General features: G+C 39.5%; 1 protein-coding gene across 11 annotated transcripts in view; it reads left to right on the forward strand.

Moving 5' to 3' along the window:
• The window catches only part of atp8a2 (ATPase phospholipid transporting 8A2), a 92,101-nt gene extending 68,627 nt beyond the window's left edge, over positions 1-23,474 (forward strand). For 9 of the 11 annotated variants that reach the window (XM_038293690.1, XM_038293693.1, XM_038293691.1 and 6 more), the window contains 12 exons: positions 620-803; positions 4,125-4,235; positions 6,950-7,024; positions 7,261-7,383; positions 9,983-10,061; positions 10,146-10,207; positions 12,015-12,071; positions 15,009-15,116; positions 17,949-18,037; positions 18,226-18,330; positions 21,186-21,277; positions 22,475-23,474. In XM_038293690.1, coding sequence (XP_038149618.1) covers positions 620-803; positions 4,125-4,235; positions 6,950-7,024; positions 7,261-7,383; positions 9,983-10,061; positions 10,146-10,207; positions 12,015-12,071; positions 15,009-15,116; positions 17,949-18,037; positions 18,226-18,330; positions 21,186-21,277; positions 22,475-22,569 — 1,180 coding nt within the window. In that variant the 3' untranslated portion in view covers positions 22,570-23,474. Of the gene's footprint in view, positions 1-619; positions 804-4,124; positions 4,236-6,949; positions 7,025-7,260; positions 7,384-9,982; positions 10,062-10,145; positions 10,208-12,014; positions 12,072-15,008; positions 15,117-17,948; positions 18,038-18,225; positions 18,331-18,507; positions 18,557-18,757; positions 18,789-21,185; positions 21,278-22,474 lie in introns of those variants that run through there. The other 2 variants (XR_005281530.1, XM_038293697.1) reach the window with 2 other exon arrangements.

Genomic DNA, 23,474 nt, shown 5'->3' on the forward strand with positions numbered 1-23,474 from the left:
TCTGGTCCATCAACAGCTTATAGTATCAATAAAACATTTTCATGTTTTTTCATATCAAAGTCAAACAGGAAGGCATTAATGTCTACTATCAAAGGTTTGTAGCATCTAGCCATAGATACGAATCAGTACTCCTAGATCACATCCTCTCAGTGGTTCAGTAGATGCAGCCTGACACTCACCATCCTCCCTCAGCGTCCTTCAGGGAAGCACCTGTAATTGAACCTCCTGTGGTCTTCTTTTGTCAGTGGAGAGGCTGAACCGGTTATAGACTGAGTATCAGTGATACGGGTCAAGAGGGTGGAGTACCTCTGGAAGCTCCCTGAGCTTTAGGATGCAGCACACATCCAGTAGGAGTTTCCCCAGATCTATTCAGCAGAAAAAGTTTGCAATTTTTTAAAAGCCTTGTTAAAACTGCGTTTCCAACAGCTTCTTCATCTGTTTTTCTTTTTTTTTTTTTTCATTTACAGCTGGCTTTGTTTTCGCTAATGACTGATTTTATACCTTTTTTTTTTACAATACATTTACAGTCCTGTGTCCTTCCTGTCTGTAATTACCTACCCAGTCCAGGCAGCTGCATCCATTTAATATTAACCAGCGAATCTCCATCTGTTCACTGCAGAGTATCTCCCCTGCAGAAGTCAGAGATTGTGGACATGGTGAAAAAGCACGTAAAAGCCATCACTCTGGCAATAGGCGACGGTGCAAACGATGTGGGCATGATCCAGACGGCTCACGTTGGAGTGGGAATCAGCGGCAACGAGGGCATGCAGGCCACCAACTCCTCTGACTACTCCATCGCACAGGTGGGAGCAGACCTAGTCAAGTCGATGTGTTCCTAACTACTTCATTACAAACAGCAATCTGACATCTGAAAAGAGCCATTAGTAGAGTTTATATACCCAGTGCCACTGTGGTTAGTGTGAAGTAGAAATATGGCTGCCACATTTTTTTTTATTTCAAGATAAATATTTCAAAAAATGAACACTGTATCAAAAACCTTTTGTCCATCAAAATACAAAGATATTATTTAGAGGACACAAATAAAATAAAACAAGTGTGTGAACATAAGGAGCCACTGCAAGAATTAATTTGTTGTTAGGATTTAGAATTAGACAGAATAAATATAAATGCATTGCATGACAATAAGCAAAAATAGTCCACATAGAGGTAGATGTAAATATGGTTTATTAATCCTTTGACCTACATTATCACTTTTATTCATTCAAAGCGTCCTGCAACATCTTTAGCAACTTCCAGGTGACAAAAAGAGTTGAGTACACTGTTTAATTTTTGGGCAAATTTTCCCTGTTTTCGTTAATCTTTGATGTCGCAATAGCAATACATGTCAATTCTGATTCCTCTTTTAAAGAGCATCATATAAGAACAAAATTTAAGATAATTATTTCTATTCCTCCATTGCAAGCAGTCATCTTTTCTTATGAGGAACAGCTGTCACCTTCCAGTGCACAAAGCAGTCATTGTACAATAAGGTTGTAAACCTTTAAGACAAATGTTTACAGGGATCCCAGTTGATTAACTTTCTTCATCAGCTTATATTACTGATTAGCTATGTTAGCACAGCTAGCGTTACAGAGCTGGGAGTCCCTGCAAGTATTAATAAAATAACAAAAACCCTTAGCTAAACTCTAAGGTTTCTTAAAAGCTGCAAATACGACCAAATCCACGGTGTTCTTTGGCAGAGTCTGAAAGCTAAAATGTACAAAATGAATAATTTTTGCTTTACCATGTTGGGCCTTCCTGTTTGTCATCCCAAAGGCTGACTCTCTCACAGTGGGAATAAACAATCATGTCTCAGCATATTTAATAAACACAGAAAAGACAGCTTTCTTTCCAGTAGCTTTCTGCTAACTTATTTTGAAACGAATGACTTCTCTGACCTCTAATAAACCTCCACCTGGAAAGTTGTAAGGAGCACCATGCTGTGTGTGTTTACTGATCTGGAAAATATCATCTACTTCAAGCCTCAAACTCTAATTATGAAACGTGGGGGAAACAACAACCAATAAGTCCTGAGAACGAGATGTCAACCGTCTAAAATGATTAACATGGCGGGCTTTGGCATTCAAGGCTTTAAAACCATTAAAATACAAAGCTATTTCCTTAAACCAAACTGATAGCTGCAAATTAACAGTTATATATGACTTTTTAAGCACCTGTTCAGCTCATTTAGACCTGGGTCATTATAGTAATTAATGTTCTTGTTAGCAGTTTGTAAGAGGAGAACAATAGTTGTTGATCCACTGAAAGGTCTTCACTTACTGACTCTTCATCTAATCCTGCTCTTTAACCTTACCTTAGGGGAGGGAATGAAAGGAGATTTCCCTTACAAAGATCAGTGCAGTGTCATATTACCTATATGAAACATTGGTATAAACAGGCCTTTACAATCTAAAGTATCGCTATAACAGTCAAAACACAAGGGGAGAATAAAGATGTCACACAGTTTCCAGTGATGGCCTTTATTTCATATTCAGTGCTGTTGTTTAAGTTTCGTCAATAAACAATGAATGCACATTGATTTCACTCAATGTTTTAAGGAAAACCAAAATCGCATTTTATCCTATATCATGCACAAATGTTTAAGTGTGTTAAACATTCACACTTAAAACAAATATGTTGCTTAATGGTTCTTGTAAATTTTTGCTTATTATTATATATAAAGATATAAATAATCCTGATCTGGTTTTATGTAATTCTAGCTGTGTAATATAACTTTTATTTTCATAGCAATACTTAATTTATTTTCTTTGGATGAAAAAGACTTTGGACGGGGCAGTGAATTAGCCTTTCACTAGAAGCCCTGTAAAAGGGTTACAACGTTTAGTACTGTCCCTGCAGAAATTAACAAAAAAGTAAAAAATAGTGAAAGTAAAAATAAAATCGTTAAACTTTTCTCCATTTAGCAATTTAACAACCAAAACCTACAGCATGTATTACTGGTGCTTTGTTGCATTTATACTGTAATTAACCCTAACACAAGTGGACTCCATTTTATTTATTAGGCGCTTTAAAAGGCACCTGGCTGCACTGGATTTTATATAAGTGTATTATAGTAAATGGGGTTTGTTGCAACAGATTGCTGTACAATTTAGATGTCACTTATAAAACTATGAAAGCTGCTATTTTCTTCCTCTTCATAACATTTCGCCACCTTATGCTGCTTACTTTTATAAAATGCACTAAAAGTTATACTTAATGTGTAGGGGTATGAAAGGTTTGTTTTTAAGCCCTGTTTGCATGATTCAATCAGTCAATACAGCACTATGTATGGTAGAGATAATATCATACCAGCCATCAAAAGCGCAACAAAAACCAAACAGGTTTCTGCTGTATTCATCACCAGATTTATTTGCGGAGGTTTTGAGGCCAGGTTGGGTGAGGATCCTCCCAAGTTTCCAAGTCAGATTTGCTGAACGTGTTGATTTTGACATTTAAATATAAACTAGGCTTAGCAATTGTGACCCCTGAGTAAGAAGGGAGAAATGAGGGGAGCGACAGCTTGAGTTGATCTCTTTCTGTGACATCCCAATTAAAAAATGTTGTTCAAGAACAAATCAGCTGATTGAAGCTTTTCACTATAAACAAGATTTTGCTGTTATATAATAATGGCATTGGATACTGCTATAATGTTGAGGAATGTTCCAGTGAGGACAAAGCTGTTCATGAATAAAAACATAGGCTCAACTTTTGCAAGATTATTCATATTTATGCAGTTCCTGGAGAAAGGCAGATTCATTCTAATAAACCACTAACATGGTGTGACTGAAATAGCTCTTTAAGACATGTCTGCTCTTCATTAAAGGCCCTCAAAATCATTCTGCTCCATCACACAACAAACTGTATATTACTGGCTTAGAGCTTGAATGGAGGGCTGATTTCTGTGCGGTTTATTTGCAATGTTTACATCATGTAAAGTACAGTGACGATGCACTGCAGATAAAGCTGCAACATATTCTGAAGCTACATCAACGTAGCTTAATTAATCCAAGTCCTTTTAACTTTTACTTCCTATTTTTGGGTGCCTTGCTTTATTTGAAACCAGTTTTCCTTTCTTTCCTTTTTTTAATCCCTAACATCTTTCTCTCTTACTTCCCCCTTCTTAGTTCTGCTATCTGGAGAAGCTCCTGTTGGTCCACGGGGCATGGAGCTACAATCGCGTCACAAAATGCATCCTCTACTGTTTCTATAAGAATGTGGTGCTCTACATTATAGAGGTAAGAGCCCACACCCCCACACAGTTACATTAACAGAGACATTTGGCAGCTGTTTGTCGACATGGCTGACAGTGATGGATGAGGTGACCTTCTGGTATCTGCTGTTTCCTTCCCACACACAATATATATTTATATGGATCCTTTTTGTGAAATATATACTTAAAAGCGTTTTAAATCGGCTGAGGTGAGATTTTGGGCTGTGAGGTCAGCTGCTGTTTGTGCACGTTCTTAATTGCATATATTTAATGTCCTTTTTTTTGTTTCTCTGGGGCCAAAATAATCCATATGTGCGAAAGGTGTCGGTGCAGGTTTTTCATCAGGGATGATGTACAGGAAGCAGGAGTTATGGTTTGATAAAATGCTTAAAAGTAGCTTTTGTGATGGTTGTCTGTTACTTTGAGCTGGAATGTCTTTATTAGACGACTGGGTCTGCTGCACCCTCGGTCCGCCCGCTGTCAGCTGTCCTCATCCCCTGCACCTCACGCTGCTTTAAAAAGACGACAGCAGGTTCAGGCTCTCCCAGGAGGCTTGAGCTACTACCGTCCAGTTCCAACAGCAGCTCTTTATCACTTCATATATATTTATTGCATTGTCTCATTTTATTGGATTCCAGCAAAGCATTCTGGGCCAGATGTTGGAGACTGTCTCCGTTCACTTAGAGGACACAATAAGTGGGAGGGCTGTGTTTGTGTCTGATCTCCCCCTTAGGCTGTTTGCTGTGGTAATAGCATAGCTCCCGGCAGTGGCCCCAAGAATTTCATCTATCTGACCTGAGATCAGCTTGTGGACTAATGAAGGCTCAGACTTATGTTGTACTCATCTTACAGAACTAGTCAAAGGCCATTCCCTGTGGTTATTATACTGGATATAGTATTATGCATTTGAATTTTTTTTCAGACTTGGATGTAAACATTCAGCCCTCAGAAATATCTTGGTAGTTATCCTTTAGCAAGCTGCATCTCCACCACAGGCTTTTTTTATCATTAACAAGTTCCCCTAGAGGCTGATTTATGCTTTAAATCTAGGTCGTCTGCGTAGGTGACGCAGTGAACTCAGAGACTTCCCCGCCCTCTCCGCAGACACTCTGCTGCACCTCTCCTAAATTGTAGCTGACCGCAGACAGCGCCGCAAACAGGGTTATTTTGTTTTTATGATCGCAACCGCGGAAAACAACTCGTGAAGTTGGACCAGCTAGAAGAGCGGGGTGCACCAAAACGCTGGGACCCTTTTTCCACCTGGATCCCCGCTCTTTTTGGCCCACATGTCCCTCTGTTGTTGGACAAACTTGCCCCCACTTCGTCTCCACCTCAGCTGTACCTAGACCCACAGTGTATAGAGCGGACCACGCTCAAAATTGAGCATAAATCAAAAATTTCTGCGTCAAGCTCATTGCGACACACTGCAGCAAGAGTATAACCAGCCCTTAAGCCTATATAACCATTTCTCATTGTCCAGGTGGAACGTCGATGGATGTCCAACTTTTAACCATTTGACTCTCCAAACTTTCTGTCTCAGCTTAAATGGAACTTCTTTATAATCTGACATGGCTTGAGCTTTTTATGAACTAGAAGATTAGTTTCCAGTGTCCACATCTGTTCTAAATTCAGCTTTAGGCTGCCGACATGTAAAAAAGCGCCTGATGTAAGAAGTGACACATTCAAGCTTGCATGAAATATGCTGTCCATAAATATGAGTAGAAACTCAGCAGGATGTTTGTGTCATTATCAACAAAGATTGACACAATTTGGTACAATGGGGATGTTTTGAGGTCAAGCTAAGGCTTTGAAACTGAAGACCATTGTAGCATTTGCTAAACATGGTAGGGGTAGCATAATGCTAAGGGTCTATTTTTACCTACTAATTGGTGAAGTATTACAAGCAAATGTGAAATAAAAAAAGAACAAAACCATTTTTTATATGTTTTAAACTGGATAAAACTGACTAGCATAAAGCTCTAGAGGTAGCCCTAACCTCAAGGCTATTAAGATATAATAAACTTTACTAAAAATCTAAATCCTTCCAAATTTAGCACAAACTTAATGTTTCCCTTGCAGTTAGCTTATTCTGTCTAGCCAGAAGTATCCTAACGGTTGCAGAGCGGGGTTGAGCTTGGAGCTCCACTGATTCAGGTTCTTTCCAGCCGATGCTGATTATTTTGACATCAGTTTAACCGATCTCTTATATGTGCTGCCCATTATGGGCGTTAGATTCCTAAAACAAAATTATTCCTCCATATACATGATAAATAAATGACACCGTAATAAAAAAAAAGGTTACACAATCTTCAGTTGAAAAAAACAATATTTTATTAACAAACCAAAGAATGTGTAACGGATAGCATAAGAAGAGAGCAGAAATGCATTCACACATGCACGTATGGGCTGATGTTTACACAAAGAAAACGAAAAACTACTAATATCAGCCAGCAGATGTATCAGTTTGCCTCTAAATGAGGTGCAACTTGCTGAAGGATATTTACCAAATACTCGGTGTCACTTTCGCGTTTAACCCTGTTGAAATGAGAGGAAAAAAACACTCTACCCCAATCCGTCAATTTTTAACTGTTTCCATGACTGATTTTTTTAGTACCTGCACTGAATTTTCCAACCCTACTGATGTCTGATTGTACCTTCTCCTAAGTCCTGATTAAAAAAAGCCAATAGCTGCTTTTCAGGACTCCTCTCATCACCTCTCCTCCTTTCTCTCTGCCGCAGCTCTGGTTTGCCTTTGTGAACGGCTTCTCAGGTCAGATCCTGTTTGAGCGCTGGTGTATAGGCCTCTACAACGTGGTGAGTATTCACCTCAGCCACCTTTCACACTTTCACCTAGCTGCTTCTTATTATTATCTCTCCCTGGATCTCAAGCACTCGTCCTTCTTATCGTTCCTTTTGCCAGAGACGCCAGCGTGTTTGTACGTTGCGTCTGGGTGCAGCTGCCTCGGGGCTCCTTAGTGTTTAGAACGTTATGGAATTCCCTTTTAGCGCTGACCATCTGATAAGAACAAGCATATGTTTGGTGTCTGCAGATATTCACTGCGCTGCCCCCGTTTACTCTGGGGATCTTTGATCGGCCATGCAGTCAGCAGAACATGCTCCGCTTCCCGCAGCTCTACAGAATAACCCAGAATGCTGAGGGCTTTAACACCAAGGTACGTGTGTTTAAAAAAATGTATTTACTCCGGTTTTCTTAATCTACATCCAGCTTGTTGTGGATGTTTGTGATCTGATGAGTGAAGCCGGATGGATCTGAGCGAGTAAACTAAGCCTTAATGAAATCCACAGCTACGGAATAAGAAACTCTTTCATTTGATCCTGCTGTGTGCACGCTGATTAGTGTGTGCTGCACAGGATGAAGCTTTGGTGGGACATAGGGAAGGTTGTGCATTACTGTAAGTAGCTGCCTCTCCTGCGTGTTTTTATTTTTATTTGTGTGAGGCAATAAGTGCCATCCACATTCGTTAGCTTCTCCTGTTGAAATGTTAAAAGGAGCTTTAAAATAATTTTTTGCATCATCTCTTTCTGAAAAATAGTTTTGCAAAAAAATAGACAATCCCTTTGTTGTCCCACAATGGGGAATTTGTGGTGTTATTGTACTGTAGTGTTTTTATAATATATTACTGTATCTGGCAAATCAAAAATCAAAAACAGCTTTGGGCATTTTTACAGTAATGGATATGTGAAAAATAGCGGCAACACCCGAGATGTGCAAAAACAAATAATTGTGAAAAGCAGACAAAAGCACTGAATATTTTAATATCAGTAAGAACAACTTTTAAAATAAGTATAACAAGAACATTTCGAATGTATATGTTACTTTCTGGTGGTAAATTTCTGTTTTCCTGGGGGTATAAATGTCAAGCAACATAGAAAATTGGAAAAATGATAAAAAAAAAATAGGAAAGGAATTAGGACTGCAGAATATTCTACATTATTAATTAAGGCAATGTTGCAGTTGGCTTTATGTACGCCTCTAAAAACTACCTGGACTGTAATAAGGGTTAGCTTATTATTTAAATATCAGACATTCAGGAACTCTTTAAGTTATTTGATGATGCATGCAGCATAAAAATGGCATAGAATTGGTAAAGTGGCCAAGTCATTCAACTTTAATTGGTTTCTAGAGCAAACAGAAGAGGTCACCTTGGTTGTACCTTGTTCAGATTCAAATTATACATTTTATTAATTTGTCCTGCAGTTGGATAGACTGTTTATTATCTGGAATCCTTGTTTGCTTTGACATCAAACCAGAAACACTTTCTAATTACTGTATTATTTGCAAGTCATATGGTTATAAAATCATCAGTATTATCTCATATTGCAGTTTTTCCCAATATTGTGCAAAACATTTGCTTCTAGTATAAAGTTGTTCCTACTGACAGTTATAAATAAAGGTGGGGTTTATCTAATGTCTTAACCTTTTTTTTTTTTCCTAATCCCCATCGGCATTCAATAACTAGATGTAAAATGCTACACCCTACAATTTTTATTTCCGTGTAGTCTCGATTCTGATTATCCTTAATTTGTTATTTTAAGTTTGCTGAATCCTAAGATTTTTTTGTCAGTGTGTCCACGCCAGTAATAGTAATATTTGTGTCCAGTATTTGTTTTCATGGCAACACCTCCAAACGTAATTTCAATAAATACAGCTATGTATGAATTCAGTTGCTTTCAGTTATGTATCAATTGAAGACACTATCCAGATCATACACAGCCAGTCAGCCACTGGTAATGGCTGTATCCTTTTACTACAGTGTTCAGTGAAAATATCGCAACGCATCACGATACATCGCAATATTTCAAGTATCGTGATGCATCGTGATAGAATTGCATCATGGCATGTGAATCGTGATTCGAATCGAATCGTGACTTCTTTGCCAATACCCACCCCGAATCAGAACTGTGCATTATCACATACATGGGCTTGTCCCTGCCAACCTTCTGCAATTAAATAAAAATTATATATATATATATATATATATATATATATATATATATATATATATATATATATATATATATATATATATATATATATATCCATCCATCCATTTTCCATCACGCTTTGTCCCAACTGGAGTCGCGAGGGGTGATGGTGCCCATCTCCAGCTATCAGTGGGCGAGAGGCGGGACAAACAGTCATGATTTTGGACTGTGGGAGGAAGCCAGAGAGAACCCACACTTGAGAACATGCAAACTCCATGCAGAAAGACCCGGGCCCAGGAATCAAACCCAGATCCTTCTTGCTGCAAGGCAGCAGCGCTAACCACGTGTTCACCGTGCAGCCCCATTGTATAAATTTAAATATAAATTAATTATAGTTGCAGAACAGCTTTCCGGATGTTTGAACCTCACAAACTTAATCTAAAATATTTCTCACATTACAAACAGAAACTTCAATGTGCTTGTCAGGGATTTTATTTCAGTTAAGAGAGATTTTTAACCCCTTTATTCTCATATGCCAAAACAAAATGCAGGAAGACTGTTTATCTCAAGAACTCCTCACTGATAACTCGTCCTCCAATGCTCAGTAATTCAGTCTCAGAGTAAATAAATATGTTTTTTTTCCCATTACAATACATCTTGACCATGTTGTGCGTCTTCAAGCTCCAACTGTGAAACATTCACTGCTAAATTATTTTTTTAAACAGAAGATGATATTATTTTAGCCATTTTAATGCATCTCTAGCTAATAATTGTCGTATTTGTATTTTGGTATCATTCTTCTTGTTTTCTCCTACCCTCTTTCAGGTGTTTTGGGGACACTGTATCAATGCACTCATTCATTCAATCATCCTCTTCTGGTTCCCATTAAAAATGTTAGAGCACGGTAAGCAAATCATACTGATTTTCTTCTTGTATAATTAGTTCTCCCTTATATTTAGTTTCAAAGCTTCCTATTTGTTGTCCACAGATTCTCCATTCAGTAACGGTCAGGGAAACGACTACCTGTTTGCAGGAAACATGGTCTACACGGTAATCTTCTTGCTTGTATTTTCTGGCAGCCGACTTGTGTGCAAACTCTTCCCCAGGATTTGCACCGTATCCCAGCTCCAAGCTTATTGGTGCCAATTAACATTTAGATGCACACGAATATAATATTAACTTGAGGCTTTGAAATATGCATTTTAACTGTTTTCTCTTGAACAGTTAAATGAGCTTACAAACAAAAAACGTCTCTTAATTATAAAAAATATAAAAGAAGAACTGGTTGCACAAGCTAAAATTTGTATTGGCTTTTTTCACCGTGTTCCACAAATAAAGACAAATGCAAATAGATTGAAGTCTGGATTCTTCCAAGGGCTTATTGCTCATCGGCTTAACACAATTTAAATCTAGGTCTCTGCAGCTGTTTCAGTCAATGATAAATAATTATAAAATAATATTTTTATTACCACATGCAGTAAAACAACCCCACAGTATGATGCCGCCACTACCACACTTTTATAAAGCTCAGTATTTTCAGATTTTAATATATGGCTTTGACTCTACCAAAGCTTCTGCTGTTTCTGCTGTTGTGTTCCATATTCGTATCACCTGAGTGTAAAACTGTTTTTCCATGAGGTCATTTAAGTGGACAGATGTAGGCTTCCCTTCTGTCTGAAAGTGTCAGTTTTGGAACATGATGGCCCTCTTTCTTCATAAGCATCCTCTCCCTCCATGGTGATTTCAATCGTTTCCCTCTGGGGGTGGGGGGCTGGTCTTCCTGTATGTTCTAATTTATGATCCGCCTGAGCCTTGGTGGTTCCTGCCTTGTCTCTCAACATCCTGACCAATTCATTTTCATCTCAGGTCACAGGTTGGTTACGATGGGGGAAACTTTGACTGTTGGGTTTTTAAAAAATAAAATAATTACCCAGCATTTTTTAGCTGAACTAAGATCTTAATCCTTTGCATAGATTTTGAAACATTAGCTCGATAGTTTAACCAGTTTAAATTGACCCATTTTGCTAAGATGATAAATGAAATGACTAGCCAGAATTACACCAGGATAAATTGTTAAGGTCTACAAGTGCAGCTTGTTAAGGGGCGTTTACCCAGCTGTTATTTAGAATAGTTTATTAATCCGCTTCCCTCTGCTATTTCTGACAAGTGGATCAGAGAAAATCTACGATAAATCCAAACTTGTCTAACTTATTCTTGCTTCTAAAGGTAATTGAAATGATTTATTGTTTTATATCGTCCTGGGATAAAAAGATGGTTGATATGAAATAATTAAAACCCCCAAATTAATGGCAGTTTGAAAAATGTATAGTGGATTTTTTTTTTTTTTATAGATTTTAATCTATAATCTCGTTGCTCAAATCTTTTTTTTTTTCCTGTAAGGCATCCTTTCATTCTTACCTTTAATGTAGCCTTATTTAATCCTTTTTTTTAAATAGATTTTAATCTATAATCTCGTTGTTCAAATCTTTTTTATTTCCTTTAAGGCATCCTCTCATTCTTATGTTTAATGTATCCTTATTTAATCCTTTTTTTCTTTCCCTTTGTGTCCTACATCTTACATTTCTCTGTCATTATTTAATACTGAACTTTAATATTAGACTTTTTTTTTTTTTAACTGTGGAGTGTTTGTTTTTATTACACAGGATCTGTGTCTGATGTGTGTTTGTTTAGAGGGGCTTGTGGGGGTCTAAGGTATTTTAACAGACATTGCTGAGTTTACTGTACAGCATTAATGTTTATTGTCTCCACAGTCGCCAGTGTACTAATGCAGTCTCCTGTTTTTTCTTCTGTTCTTGTTTGTGTGCCCCTCCTCCGGTGTTTGTGTGTCTCTGTGCAGTATGTGGTCGTTACAGTTTGTCTAAAAGCTGGAATGGAGACCACCGCTTGGACCAGGGTAGGACCATTAACAAGCTTTAATGAGCAGAGCAACATGTGCCATATTTTGCTCATAAATAAAAATTGTATTATGGTTTTCTAATTTCTTTTTTTAAATGTCAGAGCTGCATTGCTGGGGAAAAAGGCTTGTAGTGAAGGTTTTAGGCTTTCTCCAAAAACAGTGTCCTTTACAATCTCTCTCCTTCTGCTTCTTGTGTTTGCATTATCTTTACTCCGTATTCTGTTCATACAAAAACAAAGAGTATTGAAAACATACAAATAATAGTGATGAATTAGCGTTTGAGTCTGGAGGCCTTACTGTGAAGCGGCTGCTAAAGATGCTCTGAGAGATTCATCTTATGAGGAACAATGCTGCTCAGACAAGCCATGGCGAAGCAGAAAAACAGACCGGGGAGGAAAAGATTCCCATCTGTCAAACTGATATTAAAGACAGAAACACCTGAGGGACACAGATTTGACTTACTAACGCTAATGCAGAGTGCAGATGTCCTGTCGTGGAAAAAAAAACTGATTTGGTCAACTCTCACTTCTGTTTTTGCTTTTTGTTAACTGTTATAGACCAATACCATCGGTTAACAATGTTCTTTTAGCTGAAATATTTTCTGTTCTTGCTTACTTGTTGGAAGATTTATCCATATGTTTATAAAGTGGTTCTTTATAACTTTTGCATGAGATTGTTCAAATAAGTCCTTACTCCTCAGAATACATAGTCTATTTCTGTCGCAAACTGATTTTCATCAGGCAAACTTAAAGAAATACGGCTTTAATATTCATCCCCTTTTTTTTTACTCAAAAAAATGATAAAATGTAAAATATTCTGAATTAAATGTTGAATCTTTGAATCTAAGGTTGAATATGGCTGCAGTCTTCCTTCATTAGGAACGACTATTGCTAGATCTACAGTTAATAGACCCATATCAGGTGGTGTAGTAGTTAATGCGCACAATCCATGTACGGAGGCCTTTGTCCTCGAAGCGGCCGACCCGGGTTCGAATCCGGCTTGTGGTCTTTGCCACATGTCTCTCCCCCTCTCCCATACCCCCTTTCCTGTCAGCCTACTGTCAGAAAAACGAGCCACTAGTTCTGTAAAAAGCTATAAAATAAAAAATAGACCCATAGCATAATTCTACCACCTCCATGCTTGACAGCTTTTGTTCTTAGGTTTGAAAACCTTATTAAAAGTCCCATACATACTCTACAAGAAAATACGGAAAACCTTAGAACACCCCACCTCCTAATAACTAGTGTTACCCCCAATGAGGGGGATTAAATTATTAAAGCCTTTAAGAGGGACTCTGTAGTTTAAGAAAGTATTGCAGCCATTTAATACAGCTGTGTTTGACCAGAACAGGGGTGCTCAAGTCCAGTCCTCAAGAGCTACCATCCTGTAGCTTTTAGATCAGAGGTTGGCAACCGATGGCTCCAGAGCCGCATGTGGCTATTGCTGCTATTGCTGCTCCCTGAAGTTTTTTCAAAAATGTAAGACAATGGAAAAAGATTGATATTTAGTGTAATTTAATATGTTGTGCAGGAGTTCAAACTAACATTCATTATGTTTTTTTTTATAATAAATAATTCAAACAATAAATATAAACATTTCTGTCAGCGAAGATTGCCGTCATGTGAACTCTGCACAGTGAAGAGCGCTCACTGCTCCTTATTCACATCGTGCTACTATGGAATTTAAACTTAAAGCACCGAATATAGTAGCTACAGCAGAGTAGTTACATGATGTGACATTTGCTCCAGAATAAACATTAAATCCATCCATCCATTTTCAGTCACGCTTATCCCAAGCGGGGTCACGAGGGGTGCTGGTGCGTATCTCCAGCTGTCTACGGGCGAGAGGTGGAGTACACCCTGGGCAACACATTAAATCATGAATGCTAATTATATGTTTGAGACCTCATAGTCCTTTTTTTTATAGTGCGCTAATATAGTTATAGCCTGTGTTGCCATACGAGGCTTATATAAGACTTTTACATCTTTGCGGCTCCAGGCAGATTAGTTTTTTTTGGTTCAATATGGGTCTTTGAACAGTTTGGGTTTCCGACCCCTGTTTTAGATGCATCTCTTTTCTGACGCACCTGAATCTAAAAGCTCAGTCCACTCCTTTAGCTCAGCAGAGGCATGGTAATGAGCCACTCGTTTGTTTCAGGTGTGATAAAAATGGGTTGTATCAAAAAAATTTTGGATATTTGCTCTGAGGACTGGACTTGACATAGTGTTTCCAAACTCTTCCACATAATAAGGTAAAAAGCTCAAAAGGTTAAAGCGGAGGAACCTTTCATTCAGCCTTTCCAATAGCCTGAATGAACAGCAAGCATGTGTGACCTGTAGAATATACGCTTTCTATTTAAAGAGCTTAGCACATCTCTGTGCCTCCTCTGAATTATTTTTTCTTAATGCTTAAACCGTGTAAGAGAAACAGCTGATTGCAATTCTTTTTGTATTGTTACTGAAATAAATTGAACTTGAGTTTCCATCAGGCCGGTCGCAGGACAGCCACAGATAATCACACAATATGCAGATTTCTTGTTATACCTTCAGCATACGACTGACTATGCGGAGTCACCTTTCAGTTTAAAACACAGAAGTGGAGGTAAAGTTTGGGGGGGGAAAAGGAGCTCAAGCTGTGATGGTGACATTATTTGGTTAGTTCCTGCTGCTGCAGTGACAAAGAGTGGCAGGACAGACAGCGAGGCGCTGACACCTTTGTCCGTTCAGCTGTCCACACAGCAGTCTGGGAGTAATGAAGTGAGGTCCCCCTGGAATTCACACAGTGTCCCCTTACAGCACATCACAGAGACGGATAAAGAAGAGGGAGGGAAAGGTTGACTATATCCAGAGCTGTATGTGAGCTATTTAACCTCGTCTTGTCTCTCTTCTAATCTCCATTTTTGTTCTGGTTTTCCCCGTCCTTTTCTCTTTGTAGTTTTCCCACCTAGCAGTTTGGGGAAGCATGGCGCTCTGGATGGTCTTCTTCGTCGTGTACTCTGTGTTCTGGCCCACCATCCCAATTGCCCCAGACATGCTGGGCCAGGTAATATGCTCACCACCAAGCCCCTCCCAGTAAACCTTTCATTTTTAAAGCCTCTCCTGCTCCTCCTTCCCTCCATGTTAACCAATACATGGCGTCTAGGAGACTCACCTCTTGGGTGTTCTATGTCGGCACTGCTGGAGCTCCCATGGGAGGGAGGGCTGTACCCCGACGGGGGGCTCCCCGCACCTGCTGCGTGTCACCCGAACTCCTGTCTTTTACTGCTCTCTGTGGAGGTGTTGACTCATGAGGGTGGGCTGTTAATGATGAGGATGATGAGGGGAGTGTTTGTTGAAGCCCTTAATTGGGGGACTGCTTGTAGAGTCTGGGGGATAAAGCCCCGGGTGGGAGTGGGTGCCCCGCTGAGTGGACATGGAGAAGGAACAGGACCGTCTCAACTCTCTGCAGCCCATTAATTCAATTTGTGTCAGAAATCAGGAATGCGGTCAAATATCCCTGCAGCTGCTCGGTCTGACTGGGGGAATAGTCGGAGACACTCTGCCATCATACCCCCCCCCCTAACTCTCTTATTTCCCCTCCTCCTGCTATCTATACACCCATTTTTCCACACAAGAAGGGGGGCTGAGAATGAAAAGAACATAGAGGAGCTCAGAATAACTGAACACAACTATGTTACACACCCCTCCTTCGTTTTATGCCCCCCCCGCATCCCCTTTGTCTTGTGTACAATACTTTCTTCATTTTCTACTTTCCTTGTTTTCTTCCCTCCATCTATGCTCGCCTACTCCTCTGATTTTTTCATTCTGATATTTATCTCTTTTCTCACTTACATCATCCACTCCTTCCTTTTCTCTCTCTCCTTCCTTGGACTCCTCTTTTATCTCCTTTTTTCCTTCCTTCCTTCCTTTCTTTCCTTTCTTTGGGCCTCATTTTCTTTTCTTTCCTTGATTGGATCCTCCTTTTATACTTTCCTTCTTTTAGGTCCATTACTTCCTTTTGTCTTTTCTTATATTATTTACTTTTCTTGCTTCCATCTGTGCACTACCATGAAGGTCTAAAACAGGGCTCTGTAACCTGTGGCTCTGGAGCAAGAAGTGACTCTCTAGACACTTGACAATGGCTCCTTATCACTTTGGCCAAAGTGTGATGAGGAGCCAGCTAATCTTTGGAAAATAGATATATTTACAAATGCTAGTTAGTGTACTGGTTAGCATTTTCTCCTTTGACTGATTGAGTTGCATTTCTGTAAGAAATTGATTTTAAATACAACAGAAAAATATGTTTTTTATCCTTTTTAAGTGAGAAAAAAAAATGTTTTTTGACTGAATTTTCTAAAAATGTCAGCACTCCATTGGTCATACTTTAAAAAGGTACGCCAGCATTCATAACGTAGGCGAATCACTGTTCCCCAGATATCCGCGGTTATATTTTTTATACTTATATCTTTTAAAAATAAAGCGGCGCGTGTATGACGTCATCCTTGCATGCACACTGGAGTCGTAACAGGAAGCCCGGGCCACAGGCGGCTATGCTCTACCTCTTATATATTCGGCTAGCTAATCTGAATCGTTCAATTCCATTTGGAGAGCATCTGTGGTAGTAGCACTAGACATCTTCCAGGCATGTGAGTAAAACTAGCAGCAGTTCAGCGGACAGGAAGAATGAACGGTAGCCGGCGTGCAAGGATGACGTCATACACACGCCGCTTTGTTTTTAAAAGATATAAATATAAAAAATATAACCGAGGATGTTTTGAGGACAGTGATTCGCCTACATGTTATGAATGCTGCCGTACCATAAAAAATAAATTATGAACAATTTAGTTTGTGCCTTCAAGTCGTTGCCCATAGGAAGACGTTACTTGGATATAACCTAACCGAATATATTCAGAACAGCTCCAAATGACACAAAATTCATATGGATGAGTAGAACATGATGTTATAACGTAAAATCAAGGGCCCAATGTAAAAAAAAAACGGCATTCCCCTTTAATTCTCTTTTTTCGCAAGTTATTTTCCTTCATCTTAAAACCTAAAATTTGAAATGTCTCTGTGATTATTTAAAAAAAGGAGAGAACCCTTGATGGGTAAGTCTGAACCTCGGCCCCTTCCTCTCCAGGAACCCGACTGTGTTCAAATCTGTGCGGTTAAACCGACTGAAACAGTAGAAGTCCCTATGCAGGGTTTGAGATGGCAGTTTGTGTCTTTAGCTGCAGACAGAGACTTACTTTTTTAAAAGTTGTGTGGGAAGCAGATGACGAAGATTAACAACAGCAGGTGAGGACAAGCAGCAGAGACAACAGTCACTAATGATGAAAGAAGGTTGCGAAAGAGTGAGATCGAAGGGGATCGCGGGAGAAAGATGTGTGGGAGTGAGGAGCAGAAAGAGACATGCAGACTGACAAAATGAGACAGCGGTTGGACGGGTGATTAATCTCAGGAGACGGACCAAGAACGGGGGTTAAAGGTCAATGAGTCGTGTTGCAGCTGGACTGCACCGACAGGTGGGGGGGGGGGGGTCCTCCTGTTTTTCGTTTTACAGCAGCAGAATATAGACCTCTGTAACTCTCCCTTGAAATATTTCAAACCATCAAATTGAAGGTATCCTATCTGGATTTTATGCTAGAGTCAAACATTTGAAAGCATAAAATAGTGAAAGGGGTAAGAAAATAATGCAGGAATCTAAGAACTGTAAAGAGTTTACAATTAAGTATCCCTTTTCTTTCACATCACAACTTTGTACTTCTATATTTAAACCCCAATTAAATTACTGGAATAAAATAACTATAGGGGGGCACTAGATGTTGGGAGAAACCTTTTCTTTATTTAATTTAATCAATCACAAGTGAAACCAAATGTATCTTTATTGTTTTAGGCTGGTAAAGTGATGCAGTGCTGGTACTTCTGGCTGGGCCTGGTCCTAGTACCCACCGCCTGTTTACTGAAAGATTTCGCTTGGGCAGCGTAAGTAGAGCACATTCATTGTAAATGCGTTAAAAAAAAATCTAAAGAACGTATATAAGTTGATCCAATCGTTTACATAACCCATATTGAGCTTATGTCAACACTGACACGCGAGCTGCACACGTCTGCACAGAAAGGCAACCCAGACTTTCCTTCACGGCTCTGATGAGTTGGTTTCTTCTCTGCAGCACACGACGCACTTTAAGGAAGTCCCTGCTGGAGGAGGTGCAGGAACTGGAGGCGCGGGCTGTTGACCCGGGAGCTGCGGTGCTCAGGGACTCCAGCGGCCGCAGGTGCAGTATATAAAAAAACTTAATGTCATTATTTCAGTTTCTTATTGGTTTTATGCATTTCATTTGACATTTTTATTGGAATTGCCGACTTTTGGTTTGTAAATATTCTGTTGATATTTCCCTCCTAATGGAAATAAATGAGTTAAATTCACCCCGCCCCCACGGCACTGTCCACAGGGTTGAACCCAGTGCTGCTGTCCCGTAGACTCAGAGCTGCTCCTCAGAGGTAGTTTTTAGGTTTGCACTGTGCACTCTGGCCTTACATGACCTGTTTCTCATGCACGCTGCCTTTTGACTGACACTTGCATGGTTTTCTCTGTTTATCTCTAAAGCAAACCTGAAAGGTCAGGTTTATTTTCTCTCTCTGTGTCTTTAAAAATGTCCATACTCTGTTTTTTGTTTTGTGTGTTTTTTTTTTCTTTTTTAGGTGGACCAATTTGAACTGCTGTACAGACCTGGTGTGTTTACTGTTTGACCGTAGATCCTCAGGCTGTGACTTAGTGCTCTTGTGTGTGGTGTTTTTAAGAGTTGTGATAGAATTAAATAGATCAGGTATTCAGTAATTCCAGAATCCACAACTGTTTCCCAATTGGTGTTTTTTTTTCTAAGTTAGAACCTTGATTATTAGCCATGCTTAAAAAAAGTTATTTTCTTACATGTTCGACTGCTAGACAAACATTTTGGATTGTCACTGTTGGAATGAAGGAATTCAATCAAAAAAAAAAAAAAAAAAATCCACTGGACTTTGGTTTTCAAGTTTGAAGATGTTTCGCTTCCCATCGAGGAAGCTTTTTCAATTCAAAATGCCTGGATTAGCTTTGAGTTCCAAGCTTTATAGAGTAGCCCAACAAAGCCTTGTTATGGCTTAGAAAACATGCAAATTTAAGCGAAAGAACAGGTCCACCTCTTGGTAATGGGGAGTCGTTAGTGTTGCTGTTGGTCTGGTTGAGCAAGTGGATGTTTTTCGTCCCTTGCATGGTGATGAGGATTATGATAGCGGGAAGGAAACAACTCTATCACTGCTTTGTAGGTTTATGAGAGCTGGAACAAGAATGATGCATGTAAAATTATTATATGCATTAATTCAGGTGGTGTTTGGTAGCAAACCTCTTGGTAACTCTGGTAAAGATTTGTAAAAAGCCATTAAATCATCTTGCATTGCAACATCATAATTTAACACAGAAGCATTTACAGTAATCCAACTTTAAGTGTTGTTCCTGTGGAATCCATTTTTTTTTTGTTTGTTTGTTTTTTTTCTCCCATCATCTCTAAATTTTAGCAATAAAAAAATCCTATCTCACAAAGTTCCTCATGATGTTCTTTTCAAATACGTTCCAACTAAATCAAGCCCACAGCATCACAGATCCTCTGCTTTACTCAACACTGGGTCTTTTTTGTAAGACATTGCATGAAAATTAACATATATAATACAACTGAAGCTTTTTAGATGTAAAGTTTTGAACATTTGGAGGATTTCTTTAACCTCATTGGCCATATTACTTCCTGTGGTTGGTTGGAAATAATATATTTGGGTCCTGGTTAATTGTCTTAGTTCCAGTAGTTTTAAATGTAATTGTTGTTAAAAATGTTTCAATTTCTTTTGTTTTGAAGGAATTGTTGGTGTTCCCACAATAATTTCCTTTAGCGGCGTCAATGAGTGTAGAGGATGTTGTGTGATGTGATATCTAAGTAGGCAGATGGCCATGGTTGCTTAAAATCATGGTTTCCTCATTATCTGATGTCAGCAGTATTTGCTGAAGCATATTTTTATCTGCAGCTCCATCTCTGAAAACTTTGGAAAAGCCTGACTTAGAGTGAGGCTCTAATCCTTCATCAAACCTGTTTTCCAGCTCACAATCATCACCAGATCCTTGCATCCGCTTCATTTCCAATCCGAAAGAAAGAAAGGAAGGTCAGAGAAATGGTGGGAGTAAAACGAGAAAGAGCACATCTGTGTGTGAAAGGGTTCAAACCGGAGTTTATCCTTGGGCTCCGGTTGAACCAGCAGGAATTTGAGGGGGGAAAAGTCTTAACAGTTGCAAAAAGGAAGGAAAAAAAAAAAGACATGTGTCTGTCCAGCTTTCATTTAGTCTTTTTTATGATTCAGCTATGTCATCGATCTAACAGACGTTTCTTTTTTTTCGGGGCCAAAGAACTCCTCGAGCGAGCTGAAAAAGCTGCTTGTTTCTTCTCCTCTCTCAGGGAAAGATTCCCAACAGTCTCCTGGCTGCCAGATTCAAGACTTCGCTGTGGGCATGCTGGCCCAAGTTCATCACTAGTTCACCCGTCGTCGTCATCATTGCTGCAGAATTCACAAAGTCTTAATGCAAACTCATTGCTTTAATAATGTTTAAACACCACAGGATATAAACTGAACTGTACAGTTACTGACAGGCTTCTTAACGGTTATATCCTGTGCATATAGTTTTATTGCTGCCATGACAGTGATGAGACGGGATGAATGGGGGGGGGGATGATTGTGTGCGTCGGTGTGGAATATGTGGCCAGGGCTTAGTTATTTTTGGTCAGGGGAGGAGAGGAGCCGTGACGGCGTGTGGTCTTAAAACAGAGGGGCCACTCTTCATCGTGGACAGGAGGAGTTATGAACGCACAGGGGGGAGGAAAAGTTTACTGTGGATGGCCTGTTTCTCTGCAGACAGTTGTTGGATTACAGTTTGGCTTAATTAAATCTAAAAAACATTCAGTATTAAATCACACGTTTATTTTGTCTGCAGTTCTTATTAGCTGTGCATGTTGTATTAGAAATCCAGTAGTCGATAATCTTCAAACATTGTCGTCTTGTTTGTGCTCTAAAGCTGCAGATTAATTGCTCTTCCTTTCCGTCTGTGTCGCAGTCTAAACGAACGAGCCCATCTGCTGACAAGAGTATTTAGGAAAACCCCTTCAAGTGTTGGAAGATCCAACTCGGTGCAGCAGACCGTGTCACGTGAGTATCTTTAAAGACAGAACTTCTAGTAGTATCTCTCCATTTAGGGACTTCCAGAACTATTGAACTCTTTTGTCACCTTAAAACTGTAATTTTTTCTCTGTCCTAATGAAGGTTTATACGATAGATCACCATTATTGGGAAGTCAGCTTTTTGCAGAAACCTTAAACTTATATCAACTTTTTCCATAAAGATCAGTGAAGCCTTTATAGGAGCTACTGGGACTAAATTACACAAAGCTGAACTCAGTCTACTAATTGGTTGACTTCTGCAGGCAACTTGGTTGTTTTTGTTTTTTGGCAAATTAGAAGGAGAAAAATGCAAATGAATGTTTGTCAGATATTTATGAATAAAAGAGTCGATAACCATGTTTTTATTTCCCATTAAGTGGTGCTTGAATACTTTTTGATGGAAATTTCAAATTGTAATGTGCAAAATAACTTGTCCTAAGTCAAGACTTAAAAAAACACAATTCAGAATCAAGTTTATTGCCAAATAGGTTTTGCACCTACAAGGAATTTGATTGGAGTTGATGGTGAAGACATATTCAGATTAACTGAATTTAGCAAATTCAGTTAATCTCACAAGAAAACCTTCCTTAGGCCAAAAGATATGAAAAATATCATCACTAATCTTTATGGAAAAAGTTGATATAATTTTGAAAGTATGAAATGGAAAGTGTAAACATGACCCTGCCTGATGTTTAAATACCTAAATATAGTTAGTTAGGATTTAAACTAGGGCTACAGCTAACAATTATTTTGCAGAATGATCAATCTGTATTTTATTTTATTTTTCAATTACTCATTGGATAGCTAAAGATTAGAAATTTTCTAAACTTGAAGCTGGTGAAACTAAAAGTTTTCCACTCCAGTAGTTCTGGATAGAGTATATAGACCGATGAAAAAGGTTTTTTTTTATCTTATATGCAAAATCTTCCTATACTTTGTTTTACAATTTTGGTATAATTGCTGCTTTAAGTTGGTCGTTCCGTCACCTAAAGGCTTGTTTTACAGTCTCTAGACTCCAGTTAACGATTAAGCGATTATTTAATTAGTTGATAATTATTTTAATAATCGATTAATCTGGTTAATTTTTTAGACCCTAATTTCAACCCATCAGTACAGAAAGTCTATAAAAGACTGAAAAGTGTGGCTTTTGTTGCCTAATCCCCTCTTCTGTTTGGTGTTTCCTCAGATGGTTATGCCTTCTCTCAGGAGGAGCATGGCGTGGTTTCCCAGTCCCAGGTAGTCCGCTCCTACGACACCACCCGCCAGCGCCCCAGCCTCTAGCCACCCCCACCCAACCGATCGACGCTTTGGCTCTACGTAGCAATCGTTGTCATGAGGACAGCGAAATCAACTGGAGAGCCACCCTCTAACACTTTAGTGACAGGCCTCTGCAGTGGCCTTACCAGAACAATGACGTGACCTTCTGTCACCTGGGGTGGGGTCCGTGTCTGGTGTCAGGATGACTGGATCGGATAAAGGGACCAGGCTAATTAATGAACAAACTCTTGGGGAAAGAAAAAAAAGCTCCGCAGGCATGAGCGAACCATATCCCAGACATGCCAAGTCGAACTCTAAGACTGTTGCTCGTACCTGTATACACCTCAGACCGCTTCACGCTGCTGTGTCGAAATGTGTGTGTGTGCGCCTGTTTCAGTTCGTCGGCGTTAAGCTGTGCATGTGTGTCTGCGCACCCCGTGTGCATGCGTCGTCTCCGTGTGTTCGCCTCCATGGTTGCAGCTCATCTCCAGCGATGGAGGGATTGGCACACCTGTGGTCACGCAGCGCTGCACAGACGGATGTGAACAATAGTGGATCACAGGTTAAATTCCTCATAAAGGAGCGAAGGGAGCTCCGCTCCCAGTTTCGGCTCCAAGGCAGCGCCAGGCTTCACTGCCAAACACCACAGTGACGCCGCTGAGGCACAACGCTCCACCTTAAACCGGGCCTAGTCCCTGCTGCAGCCTCTCTGAGACCTCCTCTTGTTTATTTCTTCATATTTTTTTTCCCCTCACTCTTATCTCTACATCTCCTTGCACTTCTACAGCCTCCGTGTTCCTTTTCCTCTGGACAGTTCTTAGTTCTGTTTATCCTCCTTTAACGCCATCAGCTGATGTAGGAGCAGCATGTCTGTTTTTAACGCCTGACCTTAGGTTTCTGTTTGGATAAATGATTTTAACTGAACATTT

This window comes from Cyprinodon tularosa, unplaced genomic scaffold (genome assembly GCF_016077235.1).
Source record: "Cyprinodon tularosa strain WSP-4 unplaced genomic scaffold, ASM1607723v1 ctg33, whole genome shotgun sequence".
NCBI classification, from domain to species: Eukaryota; Metazoa; Chordata; class Actinopteri; order Cyprinodontiformes; family Cyprinodontidae; genus Cyprinodon; species Cyprinodon tularosa.